This window comes from Nyctereutes procyonoides, unplaced genomic scaffold (assembly GCF_905146905.1).
Source record: "Nyctereutes procyonoides isolate TBG_1078 unplaced genomic scaffold, NYPRO_anot_genome, whole genome shotgun sequence".
In the NCBI taxonomy this organism is placed as follows: domain Eukaryota; kingdom Metazoa; phylum Chordata; class Mammalia; order Carnivora; family Canidae; genus Nyctereutes; species Nyctereutes procyonoides.
In genome coordinates, this window is record NW_026575049.1 from 41763344 (window position 1) to 41775730 (window position 12387).

Genomic DNA, 12387 nt, shown 5'->3' on the forward strand with positions numbered 1-12387 from the left:
CATAATTAGCACTTTTACAACAATCCAAAAGTAAACTTGAAAGCAAACATATTTCCCCCATGTTTGGGAATTTGAGGGAGGACATGGGGTCCAGATTTAGGAAACAAGAAATTCGAGGAAGGCAGGATTATGGGATGTTCTCTAACAATTGTGTTCAAACAGACGGCCACTGGGCACAGCCCTGAAGGCGACGAGAAGCAGGAGACTGTCAGGTTAAGCAGGACCAGTGATGTAAGATGGCTGAGGAGAGAAAAAGGAGCCACAGCCTGGCGGGACTGACCACAGGGTGAAAGTGGAAGTGGGTTCCCACGGGAGCTGTTACACATGCAATGCTCCACCCCCGCCCTGGCCTGGCCCCAAAGAAATCCCAGGAGTCTCACTCTCAGAATATATTTAGTGAAAGGAAAACCAGGGAACCCTGTGGAATGGGGTCAGTGCAGCCCATCCCAGATCCAGAAGGGTGAACGAAGTGACACTTGGGATCACTCCCAGTCAACGGTTCTGAGGCAAACAAGCTTTGTGGACTTTCACTCTGGGTAAACTAATCTCCCAACTCCCAGCACAGGCCTAGAGACGTCAACAGCATCCTGTGGGGCTAGACTCAGTGGTACAGGCTCAACTGGTCTCATAGCTGCAAATTTTCCTGACTGCTGTGTTAATGTTTGGGCTGCAGAAATAAGGTGAACGCACAGGGTCTCTGCACTTTAATCAGCCAAAACCTGAGCAATATGTTAGGATGAGCATGTTTTTGTTTTGAAAGGTTAATACTCACTTTAGATAACGTCCTGTTTCCTGTAATTCTTCCTCTCCCTGAAACTAATATGTGCATGTGCGCGCACACACACACACTCATCTTTTGGGTGTAAAATAAATGTTGGTACATCAAAAAGAGGTCCCTCTCATCTGTCTCCCATGTACATTGTTTATGTGTAGTCTATTTTTGCTATTTTGTGAATTTTGGCTCCTGTTGTGATCCATTTGTGCAACTTATCTTGGCAAAAAAGGAACAAACTGCACCATTCCAACTCCGGAACATTCTCTCACCACCCGCTACCTCTCTGTGGCTTTCACATGAAGCCCTACTCACCGCACTCACAGATTCTAGCCTCAAAAGTGAAAAGATTTTCTTCTGACAATCTGATTTTATAACTCTATGGTACTTATATTTAAAAGTCCCTCGATTAATATCTGAGAAACCTGCTACAGTTGATCCTGGAACCCCGCACAGTTCAAACCTGTGTTATTCCAGGGTCAATGTACATTAAAAATAACAAGCAGATTCTGACTTGCTAAAATTGGAGTAAACAAAAACTATTATCATTTCTAGAAGTTCACTCCAAGATGATTTGCCTTCCTCCCTGCTCAGTGGGGAGTCTGCTTCTCCCCCTCCCTCTGACCCGCACCCCCCTGCTGGTAAGCATGCAAATAAACAAATAAAATAAAATAAATAAAATCTTAAAGGAAAAAAAAATATGATATGCCTTCCTCTCCCTCCATGCCCAAAGCCCCAGAATCTGAAAAAGATACATTTTGGATAAATGAATTTCTTGGTTTTATCTGATCAAAAGGCAATTTTATTTATTTTTTATTTTTTAAGGCAAGATTTTTAAAATATATATTCTGAGATTCTCTCTCAGATACTGGGCAGAGGCTTTCTGCACATAAAAACTTTGAAACACAGTAAGTCTTATTTCATAGATGAGAAAATGGAGATAGGAAACAGCCAGGTGCTTTGCTCTAGCTTAAAAACTGTGACAGTAAAAAAATTTAAAAAAAAAAAAAAAAAGGGATCCCTGGGTGGCGCAGCGGTTTGGTGCCTGCCTTTGGCCCAGGGCACGATCCTGGAGACCCGGGATCGAATCCCACATCGGGCTCCCAGTGCATGGAGCCTGCTTCTCCCTCTGCCTATGTCTCTGCCTCTCTCCCTCTCTCTGTGACTATCATAAATAAATAAAAATTAAAAAAAAAAAATTTAAATAAAAAAAAAAAAAAAAAACTGTGACAGTACAGGAATTTATACTCAGGATTTTTCCCACCAGATAGCATCCTGACTGAGAAACATTTCCAAAGACCAAAAAACAAACAAATAAAAAAACAAAATAAACCCCCATTTCGAGGAAGCTATTTCGTAAAGAGTATAAAAATCCTCCTGACGAAAAAAGAAAAAAAAAAACACTTTTAAATGGTTTTTTAAAATGGTTGTTAGCACTGACTTTGTTTGCTAATATATATATATACAGAATATATACATATGTATATATTTATATTTATATCACATATATATATAAAGTGATAAAAATAACCAAAGTATGTTGAAAGGCTCTTTGAATTTTTCCAGCGACAAATTCTGTATAAGCAAGTTTTCTGGATAGCTGATCCTGAAATTTTCAGGGGTTCTTGCATTTTTTTTCATTTTTATTGAAAATCCCATCAGGAACCTGTTAAATCCCTTTCTTTAGAAACTAGACATCCCTTGGGACAGCTGGGTGGCTCAGGGCATGATCCTGGGGTCCCAGGATGGAGTCTTGCATTAGGCTCCCTGGGAGGAGCCTGCTTCTCCCTCTGCCTATGTCTCTGCCTCTCTCTCTCTCTCTCTCTCTCTCTCTCTCTCGTGAATAAATAAAATCTAAAAAAAAAAAAAATAAAGAAAAGGAGCTAGGTATCCCTTCAAGTCCCCCGCCAACAGAGGGTCAGTGTGAATGAACATCAGTCCCTGGCCCTCGGGGACACAGGGCTCCTGGCCCCCCTGTCACACAGCTTCATCTGGGCATTGACACTGTATTTTTCCAATTGCCTTACTTCCCCCCTCCGTGTCTTTCGCACTTCTGGTTTATTATCACTCTTCCCTTACCATTCTATTTGCAGAATGACCAAGCTTATTCACAGAATTGCTACAACCAAGCTCCCGTTCTGGAGGGCCCGCTGTATGCTGGGCACCATGCCTGTCGGAATGTACCCCATCTTTCTAATTCTTACACAGCTCTACAAATTAGATAGTAGGCCCATTTTATAGGTGAGGGAACTGGAGCTCAAATAGTTCGTCCCAGTTTGCACACCAAGTAGGAGGCAGGATCTAGAGTGGGCCCTCAGGCTCCCGGCGGGCCTACCTCATCTGGTGTGCCCTCTGGGTGCTGCCAAAGCCACCTGCTTGTGGGAATAGCTCGGAGGGAGGTCAGAACAGAGCAGCGCTGGCCGGGCAGGCCTCCCTCACCACTGGAGTTGGTGAGCACTGTGGACGCCACAGTCTGCTAATTTCATTCACCTCCTGGGTCAAAGGAGAAAATTCATGGAAACCTTTTCTAAAATGTAAAAAAGTTCATACAAATGTTGCCCTTATCTGGTAAAGGGTTAATCACAATAATAATAAACCCTCACATTTTAAAAGCAAGCAAACAAGTAGAGCATAGTTGAGGCTACAGATGGGATTCAGGGCTCATTGGTTGGCCAATGGCCTCTGAATTCCCCAGGCAGAAGGGGTCCTCACCTACATCAGAGCTGGGAGTGTGGCCTGGTAAGCCCAGGGCAGTGATGCAGAAACAGATTTTTTTAAAGATTTTATTGATTTATTGATTCATGAGAGACACAGAGAGAGAGGCAGAGACATAGGCAGAGGAAGAAGCAGGCTCCCCTCGGGGAGCCCAATCCAGGACTCGATCCCAGGACTTGGGATCACTGCCTGAGCCAAAGGTAGATGCTCAACCACTGAGCCTGAACCACTGCCAGGTACCCCCAGGCAGAAACAGATTTTTTTTTTGAGATTTTTTTATTCATTTATTCATGAGAGACATGGGGGCGGGAAGGAGAGAGAGAGGCAGACACACAGGCACAGGGAGAAGCAGGCTCCATGCAGGGAGCCCGACCTGGGACTCAATCCCGGGTCTCCAGGATCACACCCTGGGCTGAAGGCGGCGCTAAACCGCTGAGCCATCCAGGAGTCCCAGAAACAGATTTTAATGAGAATACTCAATACCAGGTTTTGCCAGTTTTATTGGAAAACTAAGTTCAGTCCATTGATCAGTGATACATGCTGTACATGAATCTGGTGTTTTACTATACAAAAATACTTGCTATCTGCTCAGAAGTATACAAACAAGTTTCTAAAATTCTTCATCATGAATCAGTAAAAATATAATTTATCAAAAATACCACTGGGAAAAAAATGGCTCAATACCTTTTCTCTCCTCACAAATACACAAAGAGAGGTGGAAGAAGGAAAATACAAATTCTGCTAAGCCAGCTTTAAGAACTGGGAGTGAAATGCTTTGTGGCAAACTTCCCTTCAAACACTTAGGCTGACCGAAAAAAAAAAAAAAAATCACCATCAGATAATGTGGTGAAATCTAATTAATGGGGAAGGCCTGAAAGGAAGGGCTTAAAGGAGGTTTTCAGGGAAAACAATAAAACAAAGGAAGTTCCCAGAGAACCAGGAGTGTAGCTCCTTCCTCTGGAATCCTCCCCTGGGAAACGGGAGTGACACCAGGACATGCACTTTCCGGTTGGGGCTCCTCCTGGTCCAGGACCCATCCCTTGACTCTTGTCCCTCCCTAAATTCCAAGTGCAATGCCACCAGTAATTCTCGAATGTTTTCCCCACTCCTTACTTTCTGGCCAACTTTGCTGCTAATTCTAAGTTTCAGAATTGGCTTTCTTGGCCTACACATGCAAGTGTATTTTACAGATGACAGACTAAAAATCGTCAGCAACATATGTTTTGAGCATCTGATAGGCCTTTGGGGGGTATCACAGCCCCCCCACCCCCGCCCCAGCCCCGTGTGTGCTGCCAAATAAAAATAAGGCACTTTTTTTTTTTAAACAGCAGTTCCAAAACAGAGCCATTACTCAATCTGATCCAGGAAAAAGCAGGTGGTAAGAGAAGAGGCAGAGAATTCAACTGTTTTTATGTAGCTCCAATCATTTTGGGGAGAAAAAAATATACTGTAGAAGTCTGTTCATTCATAACATTAATCATTAAAAATATAAAGAACACAGGGCCTGCCCATGTTCGTTGCCATTTAAAATGGGGCACGTGGCCCGCAGCAAGGGGTTTCTTTCCAGGGTTTCTCTAAGGACTATCATCAAGTTTTTTTTAAAAAAAAAATTTCTTATACCAAAAAAACCAATTTGGTTTCATTTGTAATTCCCTAAGAAATATCTACCTTTCAGGGAAAGAAGATATGAAAGCAGAGACGTTTTTCATAAAAACAATATACTTTTCGTAAATTCCAACACACTAAAGTTTAGAATTTGCTTTCTTAAGTGAGAGCCTTCCTAGACTCAGCCACCATCCTAGGAAACAATCATTTCTTCTGACAAAAGCACTGGGGGTAGGGCTGAAGGGGACATGGATTGACCTGAAGTAGAATGTTGAAGTCACCACACCAGAAGTCAGCAACTCAGTTCTAAGCCCTGCTCCGACCTCACGAAGAATAGAATTTAAAAAAAAAAAAAAAAAAAAAAGTCACTTACTTTATCAAATTACGATGATTGCAAAACTTAAAGAATGACAATCTGTGAACATTTTTCAACAAGAAAGCCCTACCCAAATCTCTGTCAGGTGGGCACACTCCTTGCAAAGGCACCCAGACCAAGGGACACACCCACGGCCTCCGCGTGGAGAGCAAGGCTTCTGGCTGGAAGCAGAGCAGCCTTCTCCTGAGTGGCCACCAGCAGACCAAGTGCTACCAGACTAAGAGGAGAGAGCAGGTACCTTAGGGCAGTTTCTTGGGGAGAGCTCTTGGAGAAACAAGAGTTGGAGTAAATTTTGAATTTCATAGAGCTCTGGTCGGCTGGAGAAAATTCGAGAAGGCGTTCTGGTCAGAGGAGACAGGAAGGAGAAGCAGTGGCGTAGGAGCACTGGGGGCAGGATGAAGGTGCACAGAGCTGGCCTGGGGATTCCCAGCACGGGCAGTGAGGGGACAGCTGTGCACACACACTGGGGGTGTGGGGCAGTGGTGGTGACATGTAAGTGGGGCATCTCGGGCTTTCGCTCCTCAACCAGGAGGAGCCCTGCCCAGGCAGGAGGCGCTTAGAGCAGCACTTTTTGAAGGGCGGCTAATCCATGGGCCAGGTGTGTGACAGAGAGGAAGGAGGAAGTGACTTGGAAATTGTGCTTCAGAAGAAGCCATGAGTCAAGTGGAATGCAGAAGAGGAGGGTAGAACGGGATGATCACTGCAGGGGGAAGGCGGGCCGAGGTGGATCAAGCCTCTGCTACTCCTGCTTTTGAAATTCCCTCTCTCCAGCAGAAAGCTGAGGTTATTTCAAACACATGTAATCCTGACGAATCCCTTTTGCCCCTGAAATGGGAATTTTAAAGGTCTGTAAAATGAAATTCGGTCTCTGGAAACTGATAGCTGGCTGTCGATGCATATGGAAAGTGCAAAGCCGATGGAAAGTTCTCCAAGAATACTTCTCTACCTTCCTCTGTGAAATAACCAGTCTCACTTTGCAGGCAGCACCCCCGAGGGGAGCCACTGGGGTGCCAGGGGCCGTGCCATCCTCGGACTGCGCCACGGCCCCATCTGTGGACTATAGACAACTTCATAAAACCGTTTATAGATGCTAAATATTTCCTGCCCGTTCATTCCTCTCATTTTCTGTCCTGGCGCCTGTTCCCGACAGGCAGTTCAAGCATTCAGACAAGGCATCTGTTGCCTTCTGAAAGGACTTCCAAGCCCTTGGTTCTGAATTGTGCTGACCTCTACTGTCACCACATCCTGCTCCCTTAACAATCCGATTTCAGGTGATCTCAGGGGTAAGCACCACTACAGGTGGCATTTTATGACTGTACAGTCAATGGGGGCACAGCCCAGCCTGCAGTGCTAGAAGACACGAGTCACCCAAGGAACTCTTGGCCAAGCTTCTCCCTGCTACCCGAGAGGCACCTGCACCTCCCTCTGCAGCGTCTTCGAGTCTGGCCTGGTGGCCAAGGACACAAACTGTTGTTTGGATGAAGGTGGCTGCCGCTGGACCGGCATGTGGTACCTGACGTTCTTCCAGAACCTTGTCTTTGCAGATTGCAATCCCTCGCTAAAGTCCCCTGACCAGCGGATGGCCCCATGTTTCTGCTTAATGAATTTAATGGTTTCTGGCATTTTCTCATAGTCTTGGATTTTCTCCAGTTCAAGCAGGACAACTTTAATTCCATCCTGAACAAAAGCATTGTACATTGCTATCTGCTCTTCAGAAGAATTCCCCAGGCAGCCCAATGCTGATGTTTCTGGGACCAAAATGATGATCAGTCTTCTGCTTTTCCTTATGTTTTCATTAGCTACCTCAACAATGTCTGAAAAAGACAAAGCAGAGTAAGAGTAAGTAAAATTTCAATTAACAATCATTTTCTCCCAAACCAAAACCCCACAAGGTTCTTCCCATCCCATCCTTTTTGTGTTCTAATGAACTTTTTTCTCATCTTTTTTTAAAGATTTATGAGAGAGAGAGAGAGAGAGAGAGAGAGCGAACACATGAACGCGAGCAGGGGTAGGGGCAGAGGGAGCAGATTCCCCGCTGAGCAGGAAGCCTGACTTGGAGCTCCAACCCAACACCCCAAGATCATGACCTGGGCACAAGGCAGACACTTAACTGACTGAGCCACCCAGGTGCCCCTTCTTTTATCTCATCTGAATTAAGATGAAAAAATTTCCAATTGTATAGACCAGCTCAAAACCTGACCTACATGAGTTGAATATCTCATTTAGGACTCAGAATACTTCAGGTGGAAATTTTAAAACATTAAACCATTTGTTCTCTTCCACTCCCATTCCACTCTCTTGCTCTCCAGTTGTAAAGAGAGAAAGTCGTTACTATTGGATCTAACTAGTTGTGAAGTTTTCCAAAACAAAATAAAACTTAGTTAATTCTTGCACCAACAAAATACGAGTAAAAGTAAGTACTTTGCATTTAATAGATGTGAAAATCTTCATCACGCCCCACAGAGGGGGTTCTTAACACTGCCACGTCTGAATACTACATCAAAGTTCTTCTAGAAAGGTGAAACCTAACTTTAGCAATTATTTTCACAACAAAGACTTTTACTTTTTTCCATGACACACATACCTTCCCCAACATAGGCATCCCTTCCATAAATGAACAGCTTATATCCACACTGTTCTTCCAAGACCTCAGGCAAGACTTTAAACACAAAAATATCTGAGTTAGAGGTGGACCCTTCCCCAAGGGTCTTTGGGTATAGTATGTATGCATCATAGGTCTTTCCATCTGAAGCTAGAGGTGAAAACATAAAATATTTAGGCCCAAAAAAGAAGAGATTTGGTAAAGTCAGTATCCCAAACATGCATTTCAGGATGAATTATTAATTTTTGTGTGTGAGTATGAATGAAGCAGCAATACCAAAAATACAGTAACTTTTTAAAATGTTACTCTCCTACAAGCTTCTATTTATTACGTTTTACTGTGAAGGTATTCTTATATTACTGAATGGCCACCTCATGTGCAGAGGTTCTTTTTTTTTTAAGATTTTATTTTTTTATTCATGAGAAACACAAAGAGAGAGGCAGAGACATATACAGAGGGAGAATCAGGCTTCCTCTGTGGAGCCTGTTGCGGGACTTGATCTCAGGACCCCAGGATCACGACCTGGGAGCCAAAGGCAGACAGCCACTGTGCAGAGATTCTTTACCTCTTGCTCTGGGAACTACCTCTCACTCCCTGGTCTTATCTTCTCCCCCGGTGTCTCAGCCCTGCAGTCTATCCATTCTTTCTTTTATTTATAATTGTAGTATTAATTTTTTTTTTTTGCAAAGTTGAAACAAAAGAGAAAGGGAGAGTTTCCCTGATGCATGAAAATAGTCATTTCTTTCCTCTGAAAGCAGATCATGGGGTCATCCATGTCCTAACCAGCATGGAGCAGGCCCTCAATAAGGCACACTGGATTTGTAAACAGACACTGTAAATGCCTGTTTATCCCACCCTTATGAACACTAAAGCAGCAACTTGGAAAACAATGCTAGGCAGTCTATTCAGTCCCCAAACTCCAATTACATACAAAAATAACTACTATTCTTGTATGCCATATTTCATTTTAAAATTTAAGTATAAACCCTCAGTTATCTTCTACATCCCTTAACTATCCCCTCTTTCCAACAAGGAATTATTGCATAGAATACAACATTGTACCTTTTTTGGGGAGAAACTCATAGCAACAATCCCTGTACCAAAGGACAATGTCAACCTTGAAGATTTTGTAGATGAAAACAGAGCATGTAATCACTACTGTTAACATGACAAATACACCAATCATGTGCTTCTTGAAATCAGGCACTATAGCGGAAAAGAGGAAAAAATATATTAGAACCAAAAGAATTAAAAATTGGGGCATACCAAATTAAATATTATTATCCCAGAGAAACTATTTGGTATTGGTCTGCAATCTCAAATCCCAGATAGTATTAACCTATTCATTATCATCACTTAATAAAGCATGGTAATACACAGAACCATCTAGAATTGATACCATATAAAACTGAATGAAGTGCACTGTATTAAATTTCCACCTAAATATTATAACACAGTTGACCCTTGAACAATATAGGTTTGAGCTGCATGGGTCCATTTATATGTAGTTTCTTTTTATAACAGTTACTATAAATGAATTTTCTCTTCCTTATGATTTTCTTTTTTTATTTTTTATTTATTTTTTTAATTTTTATTTATTTATGATAGTCACAGAGAGAGAGAGAGAGGCAGAGACACAGGCAGAGGGAGAAGTAGGCTCCATGCACTGGGAGCCCGATGTGGGATTCGATCCTGGGTCTCCAGGATCACGCCCTGGGCCAAAGGCAGGCGCCAAACCGCTGCGCCACCCAGGGATCCCTGATTTTCTTTTTTTTTTTTTTTAATTATTTATTTATTCGTGAGAGACACAGAGAAAGAGGCAGAGACATAGGCAGAGTGAGAAACAGGCTCCCCGCAGGGAGCCCGATGCAAGACTTGATCCCACAATCCTAGGATCATAACCTGAGCCAAAGGCAGATGCTCAACCGCTGAGCCACCCAGGTGTCCCTCCTTATGATTTTCTTAATAACATTTTCTTTTTTCTAGCTTACTTTAAGAGCACAGTATATAATACACATAATATACAAAATATGTGTTAATTGTTTATGTTATCAGTAATGCTCTGGTCAACAGTAGGCTATCCATAGCAAAGTTTGGGGGGACTCAAGTTATACTCGAATTTTTGACTGGGAGTGGGGTGATGGTTCTTCTAACCCTCATGTTGTTCAAGGGTCCACTATATACAATAAACAGAAAAAAATGCCAAAGACTATAGGATAGAGCACTTCAGAATACAGCAAGTCAAACTCACTCAAAAGCCTACAAAAGAAAAAAAAAGCCTACAAAAGTTTCTGGAAGCAGAAGAGTCAGGTGGTGGAAGCTGAAGTCTAGGGAAAAGGAAAGAAGGTGTTTAGAGATGCCGTACAGAATGTTTCACTCTTCCACATTCTCCTACCTTCACTCCCTAATCATTCATCCAATGATTGCAGTGGAGGAGGGGCAGAGAAGCAAGGTGAAGGAGAGGTAAGGGGGTATGGTGTAGAGAAGAAAAAAAGAAAAAGTGCCTTCTAAATGTCAGAGGCCATGTAGGCACCCAGAAGAGAGAATCTAAAAGCTCTATTATTTTAATTTCCCAATCTGGGTCTTTGATCCATCTGCAGATTATCTGGGTATGAAATGGAAATGAAGATATATGCCATTTTCCAAACCAATATCCAATTGGCCCAATGGATAGTTCACCTTTATAGTCTTGATTATGGCAGTTTCACACAAGATCATGATATCTGTAGTGTAAATCTTCCAGATTTATTGTTTTTATTCAAGACTACCTTGATTATCCTTATCCCTTTCTTTTTTTAAGATTTTATTTATTTATTTGACAGAGAGAGAAAGACAACACAAGCAGGAGGAGCAGCAGATAGAGAGGGAGAAGCAGGCTCCCCGCTGAGCAGAAAGCCCTACAAGGCTCCAGCCCAGGAACCTGAGATCATGACCTAAGCCAAAGGCAGATGCCTAACTGACTGAGCCACACAGGTGCCTCATCCATTTACATTTCCAGATACTTTTAGAATAAACCTGCCTACAACAATGCACCCACACAAACACATACCCCCACTTGCACAAATACTGTTGAAATTCATTGGAATTTTTTTGAATTTACACATTCATTTGGGGAGAACTGACATCTTTATAATATGGAGTTATTCAATCTATAAACATTGTATATCCTTCCACCTATTTAACTCTTCTCTAATTTATTTCGGTAATCTTTTTTTAGTTTGTATCATGGAGGTCTTGAAGAGCCTATGCTAGATTTCTTCCTAAGTATTTGACAATTTTTGATACTACTGTAAATGTAATCTTTTAAATTTAATTTCTATTTATTGTTGGTACTTTATAGACATACATAGAAACACTGTATACATATATATATGTTTACATGTAGAGAGACTAGTGATCTTGCTAAATTTGTTTACTAATTCTCATAGTTTGTCTCTAGGTTTTAAAATTTTCTTCCATGTACACATTCATAAGTACCCTATATTTAATTCAATTACAAGTAATCACATTATTTAACAAATATTTTCAATATTGTGTCTGATTATATACTTGAAGAAAACCAATAACTTCTGACATCCCCTCTGGAATGTAGATATTTAGGCGTCTCCTGTACATCCATTATACTGTCATTTACCAAAAAATATTCATTAAATACCTATGATATAGCAGATTTAAGTCACTACTAGCTCTGGAAATAGGATGATTGGTAAAATAAATGGTCAGCACCATCACAGAATTTAAGTCAAGTAAAGAAAACTAAGTATGACAAATATTGTGACAGGGACATAGGGTTCTCTGAAAGTATATAACAGAGGCAATAATCTCATCTGTGTGGTCAGACAGTTTGTTAAGGGCAGGCAAGAGGACAGAAAGCTTCCTAGCAGAAGAAACAGTCCAGCTGACAAGTGAAAGAATAGAAGTTTGCCAGGTTAAGAGGAATTCAAGAGTGTTCCAGGCAAAGAAAACACTATATACCTAACGGTCATTGCAACAGTGAACCATAAATACATTTCAAATATTCTGTTGTTTACCTGGATGTATTAATTGGATATATGCTGTACTTATACCATCTGTATTCTTCGCTACACAGGTAAAGGGATATTGATAAAATCTACTTTCCACTTCTAAAATATTAAGCATGGTGATGATTGTACTCTTTCTTTTTTTTGAAGGATTTTCCACTCTGTTCAAAAGAGAGAGAATAAATAAAGTTATTTAAGTAAAACTACAACTGAGACACATATACATGGTTCATCTCTTTATCCAGCACATGAATTATGGCAGAAATTATCACCAGCCCTATGCACGGGGATAATA

General features: G+C 41.7%; 1 protein-coding gene across 5 annotated transcripts in view; it reads right to left on the reverse strand.

Annotated features, from left to right (window-relative positions):
• Positions 1 to 3969: 3969 nt before the first annotated feature.
• The window catches only part of IL1R1 (interleukin 1 receptor type 1), a 72324-nt gene continuing 63906 nt past the window's right edge, over positions 3970 to 12387 (reverse strand). For all 5 annotated transcript variants that reach the window (XM_055328694.1, XM_055328696.1, XM_055328695.1 and 2 more), the window contains 4 exons: positions 12102 to 12253; positions 9133 to 9276; positions 8053 to 8220; positions 3970 to 7282 (listed from right to left, as the gene is read on the reverse strand). In XM_055328694.1, coding sequence (XP_055184669.1) covers positions 6867 to 7282; positions 8053 to 8220; positions 9133 to 9276; positions 12102 to 12253 — 880 coding nt within the window. In that variant the 3' untranslated portion in view covers positions 3970 to 6866. The remainder of the gene's footprint in view (positions 7283 to 8052; positions 8221 to 9132; positions 9277 to 12101; positions 12254 to 12387) is intronic.